This window comes from Symphodus melops (genome assembly GCF_947650265.1).
Source record: "Symphodus melops genome assembly, chromosome: 5".
Lineage (NCBI taxonomy): Eukaryota > Metazoa > Chordata > Actinopteri > Labriformes > Labridae > Symphodus > Symphodus melops.
The window spans coordinates 25,928,755-25,944,604 of record NC_136695.1 but is presented as its reverse complement, the minus strand read 5'-3'; the positions used below and the strand labels follow the sequence as shown (position 1 = coordinate 25,944,604).

The 15,850-nt window shown below is 40.6% G+C and overlaps 1 protein-coding gene across 1 annotated transcript; it reads right to left on the bottom strand.

The window, feature by feature from the left end:
- Nucleotides 1–7,248: 7,248 nt before the first annotated feature.
- LOC306824023 (free fatty acid receptor 2) lies at nucleotides 7,249–8,262 on the bottom strand (the record flags this gene model as incomplete). Its single annotated transcript, XM_079343980.1, has 1 exon — nucleotides 7,249–8,262. The coding sequence occupies one exon, from the start codon at nucleotides 8,260–8,262 to the stop codon at nucleotides 7,249–7,251; it is 1,014 nt and encodes a 337-aa protein (XP_079200106.1).
- Between the last annotated feature and the right edge of the window lie 7,588 nt (nucleotides 8,263–15,850).

Sequence of the window (15,850 nt, the reverse complement as noted above, 5' to 3'; positions counted from 1 at the left end):
CAGCGATGGGCAATGGCACCAGGCTGGTCGTCTTGGGTGAGAAACAAATTGCTTGAATTAGAAATTCATTAAGGTTTGCCCTGCTTGGCCGATGTTTCAATGCTGGTAATTAAATCTCATTTGTATCTTTTGTGCTCCAGAGCCACAGCGTTTAGTTTGAGTCCACTCGATATAAGCTGCTGGTGTAAACCATGCATCACCATGAAAGAAAAAGAGGGCCCAACTCAATCTATAAAAATTCAAGACATGTGAAATTCCCTCCGAGTTCGTCTTTTTGCCTGAGCAGTTTCATGACAGATCTAGAAATAATCACCCCGGCACCATGCGCAGTGCCTTGTATCGATCGAGCCAAGGGAATTGAAACTGGCCAGAAAACAAGGCAGGGAGGGATGGCCAAATTATTATGTGGAGATCCTTCTTTCGAAAGAAAAGCTTCCCTTTGATTTTCTTCAAATGCAAAGTTGCTTCCACTAAATGACAATTGATATTCAATGTTTAAAATTGATTTAACTCTTGAGGGCTTTAATAATTAAAGTAAAACACTGAATTGCCTTGTTTTGTGTTGTGGGTAAAACCTGGAGAGATAGAATTACATCAATGCTCCCTGGAATATTGAAAGGACATTTTTAAATGACACCAGAAATTAAAGTGTGTTGTGCATATATGTTATTTTCATTTCCATAGTGCTGTTTTCTACTTTTGTTCCTCTTTTAATTCCTTTGCAGAAAACATGAATAAAGCGATTCATTTTCTTTAAATCAACAGATATCCTATAAATATGTCATACTTTCAAATGAATGGCTGCGTCACAAATAATTCCTTTATTATATTTAATATTTTCTCCTCCAATGACTCAATCATACGCACAGAGAATGTGAAGCAATTCAAAGTGCTCTAGAGAGTTAAAGACAGAACATTCACAACATCAGGACCATTAAAAGAGATGTGATTATAAGGCAATAGTGAATACATTTTTGAGCTGTTTTAAAAGCGCAGCATCAGATTCTCCGGCAGCTTGTTTCACGGTTCAGGAGCAAACAAATTAAAAGCTGCCCCATGTAGCTCAGCTGGTTCTGGTTCCTATAAAACTTGTTCTTGAGGACCTGGACCTCGATGCCTCGCACTAGTCTAGCAGGTTTGATGTGTATTTTGGCCAAAGACCATTTAGTGCTTTACATATTGAGGTAAAGTTTTTGTGAATCTATTGTTGGACTCACAGGAAGAGTAGAGATCTGTGTCTCGGCGTTGGTGAGGACTCTGCCTGCAGCTGTCTGAAGGATTTTTAGTCACCTGTTGAGCTGTGTTTTTCTTTTTCAACTCTTTTTCCTGTTAGGACCACCTTCTGTTCCCAAGATTTACCTCCAGGTTCCCCCAGACCCTCTGACTGGTAAGTGGGCTCTCGTCTGTCTCACCGGGGGATTCCACCCCAGCGTGCTCACCCTCACCTGGACCTACCAGAGCACAGCAGCTACTATCGATCACCTGTCAGTCACCAATTGCACCCTCCCCGCCATGAGCCCTCAGAGAAACGTGTCTGAAGGAGCCCTGCTGTCTTCTGGGTGGATGGTGAACTCCATGCCTCCGAGCCAGCCAAAGTGTTTCCAAGTGATGGACAATCGCAGCCAGGAAGTTTTCCTCTTCAGTGTGTTTTTCCTCCCAATGAAACACACTTTGGACAAAGGCGTCACCTTCACATGTGGGGTGCACAACCATCCTGCTCTGACCACGGCTCTGACTGCCTCCTTCACTTGGGGTAAATAACTTAAATACTTCACTTCAAATTATAAAATCTTTTTTTACAGGATAAATCCTTAAAGCAGGCACTGGAGCTACAGCTCGTTGAATCATAAAAATGTCACTTGGCTTTATATTATGCCCATTACTTTTAAATATTCAACTTAATCTTTTTTTCCAGTTTGGTGTGACAGATGGCTCCCAATATTATGAAACCTCCTGTTTGCTCCAGAGAAGATGTCTGTCGGATGTATGAATTATGACTGTGAAAAATATACAGCATGTCATATTAATTTTAAGAAGAAAAAGGGGCTTCATATAGTTGTTGAAATGATCCAACATTAACTCAGAATCTGAACTGCTGAGTTTCCTCCTCAGGTTTCTACCACAGATTATTTTAATAATTCACATAGACACTGTGGCACTGCTCATCGGTACATCGATGTCACAGGTTACTGGAGGGAACAAGGAACTGGGCCCAAATGCTGACTCACCAAAAATGTTACTTACTGTATTTGAACACAGGGTAAAAAAGGTGAACCTTACTTTCTTTTAAAAAAAAAAAAAAAGATACTAAAGCTCGATAGGTGACGTGGAAAAGGTTTGACAAGAGGGAAGGAACACTGAGAACACAGGGGTCATCAGACACACCAAGGTAGAGACAATCAGGGCAATCCCAACAGAGGCAAATCAAGACAAAGGGACACGGGAGAAGAACTATAAAATAAACCAAGTAACATTTAAACAAAGAAACACACAAGGGAACACCAGGGAAGAATGAGAAAAAAACCAAGAAAGGAAATCTAAACTCTGAAAATATACAAAACTAAACAAGAGCAAATCACAACAAGTGACTCCCTGTTTAAAGCATTTTAGTTCAGGGAGTTATCTAACTTATCCACTGCTCCCCCACATCTCCAGAGGCTGAGATGAACGGCACGAACAGGGTAAAGCTCCGCTAAGGAGTTTTTAGCAAGTTATAAAAACAATCAAATTGATACAGACTGCCTAAATCAGCGGTTTCCAACTCGTCTGGCCTCAAAATCTACATCAACAAGTCCTCTCTGAAAAACCGTCACCCAAATGTTTTGCATCGTCCGTCGTACAAAACATCTGACCGAAGCAAAAAAGTGAACAAAACAAGCATGTTTAGAATAGCGCTCGACAAACTGTTCGACACAAGGGTTTTGTTTTTTTTCTGCAGACACATGCTCTCGACCCACGAACAGCTTCGTGACCCACCTTTGGGTTCCCACCCTCCCATTGAGAATCGCAGATCTAAATGGAGGTGTCAGACCTGGAGATTTTTTTTCTTGTGCGAAAATTTATCAGAGAAATGTTGGCCGGTTAACAGCGAGCTAACAAGTTAAGTATGTCTATACAGAGTGTAACTTTTAGCATTAGATTGCAGCTAACCTGCCAAAAATCTGCTTACAAGTTGCCCATGACTACAACAGGAGAATATTCAGCAACAGGCTGTTAGTATTGGAGCGAAATTATCACCTCGAAAGAAAACAGAAACAGCAGCAGCTAGCCTCAGCAGATAATTATTTACAGGAGTCACAGAGCAGCATTAGCGATCGTTTTGGTACATCAGACTATCGATCAACATCTGACAGTCCAATTGTTACTTTTTTTTATCTGTTCTCATTAAATGTTAATACAGAGAACATGTTCACCGTGTCTGTCTCGTGATTAGTGCTGGTTTGATGCTAACTGAGTAAACCTGATGAAACCTGAAACCTGCTGAAAGATTTGAAAAAATCTCTGTAGAGCTGAGGGCGAGCAAAGCATTTTTTTATAATTCTGTGTTGGTTTATCTCTACAGGTGACCTTATTCACACTGCACATAGTCAACTGATCAATTATTGATGTTAAAAAAAAAAAAAGCTGGTGTAACTTCAAGTTTTTATGTGCACAGGTTTGTACAGATGTAGTGAGGATTAAACCGAAATATATTCCCCGGAAGTTTTCCGACTTCCAGTCTCCTAACTTTGTGTTTGTGTTGTGTGAACATACTTTAATTTTTACTTCTGGAACAACCAGAAATGGTTTCCTCTCACATGTCTACAGTTTAAGTCACTTTCTTTGAAATAACAGTCTGACCGAGCTCAGGGACGGCAGGGCCTCACACACCACAAGTCTCCTCATCAGTGTCTGCCCTACTTGACTGTTAATGTGGGTCACACATCGATCACTCCAAGGCAACAGATTGTCTGCAATGCTGCATACTTGAACAAATTAATGATTTTCCCAATCAATGTTTAAACACCTCTCCTCCCAGGGAGGAGGGAATGTCCATCAACCAAAGCCAGTTCAACCTCCTGATTTAATCCTGTCGAGCTCAATAAGACGATAAGTCGGTGCTAATCAGTGTTAGCCTTTTTTTTCTTCTTTTTTTTCGCTCTACTTTCCAGATGCTTCCCCGAACGAGCTGATTCTACACTTGAATATTCTCAAGATGTGCTTCCTTTCAGCAGTGACAGTTGTGTTTGTAATTGAAGGTGAGTGAGTTAACTTCTCAACAACAATTTCAGAAAGTCATTAAAAAACAACAATTAATTTATATGATCTTGATCTACACAGGAGTCAAACACTGCTGCCTGTAGGGAAAATATCGTCAATGCCATGTGAGTTCACTATTCTTCTGCTCCTTTGGTAAACACACACACACACACACACACACACACACACACACACTCATGCAGGGCTGTTATTGTTATTACCTTATCCCTGTTAACTATCACACATTGTTCATGAAAAGTCAACACTGATGCAACATCCAATTATTCTCTTCCAGGAAACGCAGAATGAAAAAGCAGACAACAACAAAAAAAGGACCAGCGGGTGTTCAATGCGTCTCAGCTCCGCACCAACCTTTGACAAACAAACATACACGAATCAAGTCTGAAAAATGATGAATTCTAACTTCAGAGGAAACATTGTATAACTCTCTCAGTTGATATTTTAAAGTTATTGTCTGTGTGTTTTCATGTGTGTATATGTGGACATGTGGACTTTATACTGTTTCCCCTTAAGACTCATTTAAACATTATAACCATCACTACCCATGTTCTCCCACGTCCTTTAAGTCGCAATTGACGTTATTCATCGCACCCACTAGAGGGCGCCACTCAGAGTCACACCATTTACACCAGAGAGGAACAGGTCTGGCACGGACTTTCTTCTCCTTTGCTACCAGCTCAGTTCCCATCTGATCTCCGCCCAGCTGTCCTGTTCTAGTTACCCAGGCAAGATAACATCATATTGTAGTGCTTAACCAATTTGTCTTACCTCAAAACCTTCCAACCATTTTTCAAAGAATTCTTCTTCCTTTCTTGTTTTGCTCGTCTTGCTCGTTTGCTACACTGCTCGACACTGTCCCCTAAGATTTCCAGTTCTATTGCAATGCTTGGTGTGTATCTATAAGCCGAAGCATACAGACAGAATTAACGAGTACAAGCAGAAGGCTCGTCGGTATCAAGCTACAACCTCGGGTGCAAAAAACTTTACTTTCTGTAGTACCCACTTGAATCTGGCTCTAAAAGAAGTCCTGTACGCACGCCATATTAAAATGTCAATCTTTGTGTTTACAGGCTGTTACAAAAATCCATTTGAGTTTGAATGGTTCTTGGTATTTTCAGCATACATTGTTTCTGAGGCTGAATTTTCTTTTTCACTCATCCAGTTTGATGTTATTAGGAGTTCAATTCATAATAAGGGGCACGACTCTATGACTGATAGGTGTATTGTAGCTGTTTGTCAGGAGGTTTAAGGTCCGCCTTCGTCCTTTGCCTGTTCAAAGTCTTCGTCCATGAATATACAGTCTATTGTCTGTGTCTGTATGCCCAATCAAACCTATAAAGCATAAACCAGCTTTAACATGATGAGTGATGCTCACGTCTGTCTTCACACCACAGCTTTTTATCTCTTTATCTCTTCATCTCTGTTGGTTTGCTGACTATCCTCTTTTTTGGATTTTCTCATTGTGTCATTGGCTGCTAGTCAGCACATCTTGAGTCGTTCACTCAGGTCTGTGTGTCAAAATGAATGCTTCACACATGATCCACCTGTCAAACAAGAGACAGTGATCAGCACAACCTCCGCATAGACCTAATCCTCACCAAACAGGATTACAGCCGATGCCACCGCTTGCCTGAGAGATAACATTGTTTATGTGTGCGGTGTGTGGGGCGAGATCTAGATGCAGGAAGTTTATTTTAATGTTATGGCCGCCCACACGCCAGCAATGCAAAATACAGCCAGGAAGAAGGGACAAGATTAAAGATCATGAAGTGATGCTATTTTATACGAAATAAACTGTTCCACACATGTTGACTTCTTTTTTTATTTCTTCACTCCTTTTAAGACTTTCATTACCCATACACTACAACGCTGTGATCTACATTCATGCATTGTCGAGGATATTCACCTGCAGTGTTTATGTTTGTCACTCTCAAAAACAAATTAGCCCTTATCTCTCCTTTTCAGACAAACACGCACACGCACACACACACGCACACACACACACACACACAAACGCCATTGACTTGTACCTGTTGACCATACAAAACAGACGTTTTAGCAATAACTTAAATAAATGTGTTATTTGATTTGTTAAAAGAAAATGCTTATCTGTGGTTCGTCATTGTCTTCTGTCATTTCCTCCACACACACAAAGACACACGTCTACAAACACACACACACACGTACGTATAAAAAACACACACACACAATGTCTTCCCTTACAAAATCAACAGCTGTAAATTATGTAAAATAAATCTTTATGACATTTCTGTCATAGCTCTCCTAAACGTGCCACAAGCAGTCCTACATGTATTCATATGTGCATTCAATGATGAAGCTGCATGTAACAGTCAAAGCACACTATTTACATATTGTTTAAACTACACTCTGCATGAGAAAGGCCACAGCTCTGTAGGCAAAAAATATAATCGCAAATACAGTACATTCACAAATAAAGAACTGTGTATCAGCTGCACACTGGAGTTCTTTTCATTACAGCTTTTCAGTTCCAGCACACTTGACACACTTTTTGATCTCACAATCTTTTTTTTTGTTGTTTTTTTTTTCTCACAACATCTGACACATAATGAGCAGATTATATGAACAGAAACCTGTTCCTGTTCCTGTTAAAGCTGCGGGCTCTATATGTTGTTGCTTTGAGGTGACATCTGAGGATGTTGCTGCAGCTCAGCACTTATAAAGATCTTGTGAAATCTTACTTACACTGTGTATGTTAGAGATTTCTTTCATTTAAATACGTGACACTTCAAAAGTCTCTGTGGCTTCCTTCACAACAACTCTTCGAGAGGCTGAACTTCGCCTATCTGGTTCCCAAATAGGTCGCACATCAGACAAGCTGGACTGTACATGATGCCAAGTCACCATCTAACATGTACAAACAAACCTGTGGCATTAATTTCCTGTTTCCAGGGATAGAGAAATAACAAATTAGTGCAGGCGGTGGCTCACAGCTTCCTTTCAGTCAGCTTAGACAGTATCGATCTCTTCTTGTTTGTGTTCCTTATCTTTTGCAGTCTTGTTAATCCCCCCACACACGCCCCCCAGCATGGGACAGCACAAGCACCTGTTAAGGCGACTCTTGACCCCTTTCACCAAGCTCCCCACGTTTCCCCTCACAGCAGAGGACGAGAAGTAGAAAATAAGAGGGTCTAGACATGCGTTAAAGGTGCTGCACAGAAGGGCCTGGGCTCTCCATTTTGGACTTTCCCATCGTATGAATCCAACAATGTGTGAGAAGTTGTAGGGGCCAAAACATAAAGCGAACACCACCAGCGTTCCTAAAGCCATGCCGATGGCTCTCAGACGCCTGCGCCTGTCAATGTGATTCAGCCTGGACAGTATCCTGATGAAGTTGATGTAGCAAAAGCTGCTGATCAGGAAAGGGATGCAGAAAAGAACAATGCAGAGCTCAAGTCGCACAGGCAGGAGGACTTCCAGCTGAGCTTGTGTGAAGTTCTCGTAGCACACCGTCTCCTTGCGTTCAGCAGTGTCAGAGCTCATGTTGGCATGGTGGGCTGAGGTGTCGTTCTCAGTGCCGATAAAGGGCATGATGAACACAATGCTCAGGTGGAGGAATGTGAAGATCCAGAAAAAGATGCTGGCAGCAACGGCGTAAACCGGTCGTCGCTTCAGGGAGTGCTTGATGGGAAACGCCACGCCCAGGTAGCGCTCTACGCTGACAGCAGTGAGGAAAAACGTGCTGTTGTAAATGGTCATGTAGAAAATGAAACCAGACAGCGGGCACAGGGCGTATGGCAAATCCCAGACAAAGTTATTCATCACTTCATGCATCTTGAAGGGCAGGAAGAGGAGGAAGAGGAGGTCGGAGATGGTCAGGTTGAGAAGCAGGATGTCTATCGGTGTTGGCTTCTGCCTGACTTTCTTGCAGAAGGTGTAGAAGGCGAGAACATTTGCAGGGAAGCCCAGCACGAAGGTGATGACGTACACTGACAGACACAGGCTAGTTTTGCACTCCTGCATGGTGGCCTCAGTTAACAGTCACTTAGTGAGAGATGGAGATGTGTCAAATGATGTCCTTGACTCTGGAGGGAATGAATAAGCTGCAGCACGGGGAGGTTTGATCTGTCAGGCAGTCAGAGCCGCAGGAGACGACGGCGTCTTACTGGGTCAGCGGTCTGGAACAAACGTGGTGAGAGCGTGGTTTTCCTGTCCCCGCGATAAACCAATGCTCATCACTTTCTCAAGGGTTTGGAGCTCTGCTGATAAGAGAGAATGGAAAGAGATTACCACACTGCACAGCAGAGAATTTCAACCTAGTGACCCCGTTGACACATGGTTTGCAGTCCGCTGCCATGTGTTTTACAGTAATATAAACACTGAGAAGAAAAACGGCAAAAAGGAGGAAAAGAAAGAACTCAATTTCCTTTTTCACTTAATTTTCTACTTTGGCGTTCATTCTGGAGCTGAATTATCTCTTAATGAGTAGACTGTGTTTTTGGACCTGGACATGATTTTGTATACAAACCATAACACTGTGTTATTGCTGTCTCGGTGTCGTAAATACAGTATGATGAGGCTTTTATCATTAACTTCCAGCCCCTGTTCCCAGATTAAACACAAACCCTGGACACGTTTTGAAATGATGACCCTCGTAAACATAATGACATAACTACATTATAGGGAAAAGTGTCACAGTTACTGTGGCACTGTCTCACAGCGAGTTCATCAAAACAGTGTCTGTATCTTACTCCTGCACTCTGTTTTAAAGGACATACAAAACTAACCTGAATGAATTCAGGGGAATTAAAAAAAAGCCTCAAACACAGAGACGATCCTTTAAGTAATTCAGATACCAAGAAAAGCTTGTTTCTTACCTCTTATGTCACGATCTGCATCACTCGACAGTGGAGGTGTGTAACAGATGCTCGTCTCTTATATAGGAAGTTTGGAGGAAGTACTCTTTCTGCCCGCCAGAGCAATGTGACAAAACCAAAGAAGTTCCCCCGATTTAAGGAACTTAAAGACTTCCTCCTGTCTGCAGAGTCGGTTCACAACTTCACAATTTTCATATTTTATTATATCCAAATAGGCCCACCCCCAACAGGAGTAATTGCGGCTTAGTCTTTTCCTCCGCGTGTGTCTTGGCACACCTAACTGTGGCGATTGCTCAACTGTTTTATTTGATGCCCTTCGCTCTGCAGTCCTCAGCTCCTACCGGCTGTCTCCTGCCACGTCCCTTCTATTTACATGATAATCCAAACACCTCACGCAGATAATAGAAATTATTATTCTCCGATACTGCCGCAATTTATCAGCCCCCGCTCACAAAACAGGGTTTCCCCGGTAACAACTGGCCCTTTTGCAATATGAGTGATGCAGATGTCACATTTAATCATCTTTAGTTATCCACAGACGCCTCGCTTTCATGACAGAAGAAGAATTAGATGACCTGTTATCAGACTAGTCCCTCGCTGCTCAACATGTGCTGAGGGCAGCAGGGCAGTGCTTTAAGGTTAGCCAAACAAACCATCTGTTTGGATAGCCATACAATGCACACAATAATAATAATTTTAAAAAAAAGAATGAGGTGTTGTATTCAGAGGAGACTCATGTGACAGCACATAAGGTCATTTCTTCAGCAGACAGAAAAAGACCCCGGGATGTGAGAGATCAGAGTTCATTTTGTATTTATAGTTCCAACATCACCGGAGCTGTGACGAGTTTGTGTTGAAGTAGTGACAAGCAGGTAGTCACGGATAATTTCACCAAGTGAGAGAAGTGAGCTTTTGAAGTTCTAATGACTCAACGGTGTAGGAGGACTTTTGAAGTCACTTAATGTATGTAAATAACTCACCGAAAAGTTTAGTCCTCAAACACTTGATTCTCATGTGAGAGTTTCACATTAACATACTGTGAGAGGGGGAAGAGGACACACGTTTACCATAGTAGAAGTACAGAGATGGAAAAGTGGTCACACAGTGAGACATTTGTTTTACTGCATTTTTAAAACAAATACTGGCTTTACTGTTAAAAAAGAAAAGTAATTCTCTGAAGTAAGCCATGATTTGTGGAAAACAAGCAAAGTTAAAGTGTTCAATATTTCAGCAACAGTATGATGAATGGACACATATCTAAGACTGCTTATGAGCTTTATCTCGAAGATCCTTGTCTGCAGTTTTTCATGTTTTAAACACTACATGAGTTTAAAGCTGAAAGGAAAGCTGATTTAAGCGTCATCTGACTGCATCAATGGTGTGACAGTAAAAATCTTCCCTCACTTCATGAGAACGTTCTTATGGCGATATGGATGAAGCTGCCTTACTGTTTCAATGAGCATCACGCCACATTTGGAAGGCTATCAGACTGAATAATAAACAGTAAGTTTTCATCAGTGATGAGCGAGTTACTAAAAATGTTTAAGTAGTTCTAGATAGTAGTAACTGCTATCAAAAAAGTATCTGAGTTTCTAACTTAGTTATTGCATTTTAAAGGAATTTTACTTGGGGAAGTAACTTTGGCATTCCTTTGTTTTGCTCCAGGACTCATGTCAATGTTCTCATAAGTTAGTGATGCTGGGAGATGAAACAACTCATTGGTTGACCTGAGTGTGACCTTGAACCTTCTCCTCCGAAACGATGTGATTGTTGAACTATAGTACATCGGAATAAGAAAAAAGAAAAGCCCTTAATGAGATGTCAGTAATTGTAACAGCGTTATTGAATCTGAAAAGTATAGATATTGTAGCGTCCGTCCGGACATTGAAGGACGACAAGATTGTTCGAATATGAGTTTTTAATAAACTGGTCACTGTCGGCCTTGACCACGCCGTTAACAGGCAGAGAACAAAAACAAACAACTTGCCATAAACAATCCCACTCTCTCACCGGAGGTCTCACACACAGCAGCTCTACGCGTTCTTCACGATGCATTCACAGACTCTCCACACAATAGGAATTAAGAACACTTCAAACACGAACCAACCGTTTTGATTCCTTCACTTGGTTTTCTTGGTGTTACATCTATTGTGGAAGTTCTTCACTTATGGGTGAGCCAAGGTCCTTTATTTTGTGATATGGTCTCATTTGTTCAGGAAGAAAATGGTTATTGTTCAAAAACCACAATGATACAAAACAACAACAATCAGTATAGTTTTCTCGTAAAATCCGTCAAAGCTTAAGAATTTAGTCAGATTTGAAAATGTTCAGGGTCATAGTAAGACACTGTCAGAAAAATGCTAACTTGAGTTGAACAGAGATAGCACAGTTAGAAGAAAAAATCCTCCTTAATGACAAAAACAAAGTATCTGTGCTTGTCATCCCTGGTTATTACTCCTTAAAAATGTATTGCCTCTTCCATGTCTCTAACTTGTTTCCCTTTCTTTTAATCAAATGAAACTCGTTTTTAATTTAAATTCTTGCATGCCTCTTCTCTCGAGGTGAAGAATGAACATATAAATGTTGGAGTTTTAAAAAAATGCACTCATGTCAAGTATTCATCTTTGTGTTTTAAACATAAACTTAGACAGCCAGCAGTATTATGCAAGCTGGTGTGTGCCACTGCGACAGTCGGTTTTACAGAATGACGACAGGGATTTTCTAAGATGCCGTCTGCGGCGTGCTGATATTTCATCACTACGGCACGAATCGCTTCTGTAATCAGCAACAGACCATTCACCCCTTTGGCAAGAGACAGAGGAGCAAATCTAAAGAGAAATGTAGACCAGGTCCCTTTTGCACTTTCACATTTCATATTTTACTTTTGCTTATCTTCTAAAATGATATCAGAGGCAGACTGGGATTTTTCATGTTAGTCTATTAAGGTTGTCTGAGAAAGGAAACTCTTTAACATACCACTGATTGTGTAATACAGAGCAGTCAAGGTTGTATCATTGAATATTTCCTTGTTCATTAAATAGCTCTGCAAGAAGTGCGAGGAGGGAAGAAAGAGGTGCAGCAGAACTGTAGCGTGAAAATAAAACAATTCCGCTGAATTTCCTTTAATTAGAATTCATAACAGAAGTGTATTACTGCACTTCATAGGTTTGCCAAATATCTGAGTTATTGAGGCACAAATACAATAACAAATGGTTAACATTTGGCTCGTTTAGACATGACAACGGCTTGCAAGTGTTGTTTTGTTTTGTTCAGAAGATACTTGTTTGCTACAAGTTAATCCATAAAATCCTCTTACATATTTTCCTTTGAATTAGTCTAATCTGAGGACCTCTGTCTACTGGGTGAAGGTCCTGTTTTATTTGTCCCATTTAGTCGTCCTGACCTGCCCATATTGCAAACGTTGCAGCTCCTTATTTAGCACACCTTATATGCAGAGTGTTAAGATGTCACATCTTTTCAAACATGGTAAGGACTGGCACATCACCAGCTCAACTTAATCTCCTCTGAGTCCTGCTCAAGTGCTGTTGAAGGGTGTTTTTTTTTTGTTTTTTGTTTTTTCCTCCAGCTTGCTAAAATGCCTCACACATGGTGGGTCCAGTTGGGTTAGGTTTTTTGAGTCGAGATCTTTACAAATGAAAAGTGTTTTGCTTTTCACTTTTAGTAAATGTATAGTGCAAGTTGTGTTGATCAATGTGGTGTGGTAGACAAGCCTTTAGAAGCTAAGGCAGGTAGAACGCAACCAGTGACGATAACCTGTGGCTTCCATTGGTGGTAATCTGAAGAGAATTCATTGATCTCTACAAACAGATATATGCATGTATTTAAATTAGGCTAATATTGGCAAATTTAAGAACCATTAATTGCTCGTATCACAAGCTCGTTTTTTTTTGGGGGGGGGGGGGGGGGTATTTCAGTCTCATAGGTAAGCTACAGTGGAGCCTCTGTGCAACTTACTATTTACAGTTTAACTGAGACTGAAACAGATTAACTGTACTTTCAGCTTCTCTCGCTTTTCTAGTCTTCTCAAAACATATTTACACCTCAGGTCACACCTACCGATTCACACACTGACTCTACCAAATGAGCCACCCAATAAACGATGGCGTTGGAAATGGTGTCTAAAATCTTGTTATTCTCGCACCATTGGGTAAGTATATTGTAGATAGGCAGGTTGAAATACACAACTAATCCTGGTTGAAAAATATTGACTTCTTTTACTGACTTTTCACAGACATAGAATCCAAATTTATATATTTTTTAAGTCTGCAAACATTAGAACTAGCTTATGAAATATTTACCGTACTGTATATTTTATTTCTCCTCATTTTTTAACAGGATATATTCCTCAAGGTTGCCAAGGCCTTAGAATTCGCTGAAAAACTCTGAAAACATGTCCTTGGTGTACTGAGCGATGCATTCAAAGCTGAAGAAGAGAAATGGTAGACTTTTCCTCGACTGCGAGAGAATCAGCAAAACGACATTTGGGTGAAAATGTCATGACTATTATAACCTGAGAAAAGGGAAGAAGTGATAAGTCATTATTATAGAGCAAGAAGGTCTTCACACGGGTGGTAGATTAACAAAACACAGTGCAGACTTTACAAAGACAGATACTGATCACTTTCTGTTGCCAACTGTGTTTTTTAAGCGCACCCAAAATAGCCTCCTCGCCTTTCAGCAGACTCTTTATCTTAAATGTGACACTGAAGGCTTCCTGACCTGAGCAAAGCACACGTTTCACTTAAACATGACAGATCTGCCCTAGTTGTATGTTGTGCCTATATACATAACCAGATTTTAACTATAATCTCAAAACAGATTCTCCTTTCAACAGTGATGTCAGAAAACACTTGTGTGTGTTTAGCATTAACTCCTGACATGTTTTTGTCATTTCCTTTGGAAGACCTCTGAGTAAACCTTGAAGTTGTTGTTGCAGTAGTGATGGTGGTTATAGAAGTAGTTGCATTAGTAGTTGTAAGGCACTGCAGGAGGTCATTTATGAGTCACATAGAAACAAGTATTGCTGATTCATTCTTCCTGCCGTGTTTTGTTTGCTTGTTCACACAGTAAACACTGGCACATGTTGCAGGCAGGTCAAGCAGCTGTAGTGCGGAGATGTGAGGCGGTGGACAAAGTGCACAAGTTCATCACTTAAGTCAAACTTCAGATGATGCTTGTCAAGTATTACCCTAATACAACTGGAGATTGCTCTGTTTAAGTAAATGATTATATTTGCTATAAAGTATTCACACTACTTTTAGAAATGTTTGCTATTTTCACAAGTCAAGAGTGCAACGAAGAATACATCACTGTACAGTCTGCTTTGTTATGTTTGTTTAGACAACATTATTTACTTTTTTTTTTTTTTCACTCATATATGCATATTTCCAGATTTGTAGTTTCAAAAGAAAGGAAACAGTAATAGGAACAAAAAAACTTACCGGATGAAGGCTGCCTTGAAGACTATAGCGTCTGCACCAACCACCAGGCCACTGGCGGCACCCCGTCATTAAAAACACAAACTTAACCGCCAAATTGAAGTCACATTTTCTCTGCATTTGCTTTACATTCAACCATGGAGATGCACAACGTACAGGTATGGCAGTTCCACTTAGACAAAACACACAGTGAACAACAACAACATGTGGCGCCTGTAGCCTAGTGGTTATTATACACAGGACAGAATGTAAGTTAAGAACAGTACTCGAGTAAATGAACTTTGTTACCACCATGTTAGAGGAAAATATGGGCTTCTTCTATTGCCATGTCCAAACACTGCACAGGTGTGAGGGACAGCAGCCGTAGACATACGACCCTGAGGTTTTTTCAACATCCGGTAAACAAAGTTGGCCGAATTTGACTCAACAAGAAGATATTGATATAGATATAAGAGCCTTTAAAATAAGAACAAGGACAAGGCTGAGATGCCTGGTGAAGCACAGTGAGAAACCTGCAGAGCAGCAGCCTGTGTGCTTACTGAAGCAGCAGCACAAGAATCATATATTATACAAGAGAGGAGTAAGATGAATGATGTGCCAGTGTGTAAGACCTCAAATATCAGAAACAGAAATAATGCAGGTTTGTGTCTTCTCATCAAAGCAATACATAAAACATATCATACTTATCAGTGTTGACTTCTTGTTCTATAGTACCTTGTTTTTACAGATTTTCCCTCTCAGGTATCCCTGAGGCTGAATAGAAAAGACGGCAATAATGTTTCATGGAGCTTCGAACTATTAAAGAATTATATTAGCAGATATTTTAAAGAGTGTTTCCTTGTTGCAGGCTGTCTTTGAATATTCATGGCAATCTGAATGGGAGAGAGGACAGGAAAATGATCTTGTACTTATTCGTAGACATTTCTATGAAACAATGTCAAAATGCAACTGTGAGGTAGAGTTGTCACAACCCCAAATTGTTTAACTTTGTTATGATTCTGGTCAAAACAATGTACAGATATGTATATACTTGTTTCCATGGCAACACGTATCCAAGTTTTTTGATTTCCAAAAAAGTGAGATAAACTTCTGCACACATTGCTTATTTGCACCAATGCCTTGGCAACCAATCCGGCGCCACATTGTTGCAAACTGCGCTGTGCAATTTAGACAGTAGTCTCTCTCGCTCTCTGTCTTTCTTTCTCTCGCTCTCTCTCTCCCTCTCTCGAATAACAAAACCAAACTTCTCTGAATGGTGTGAACCAAGTGTGTGAT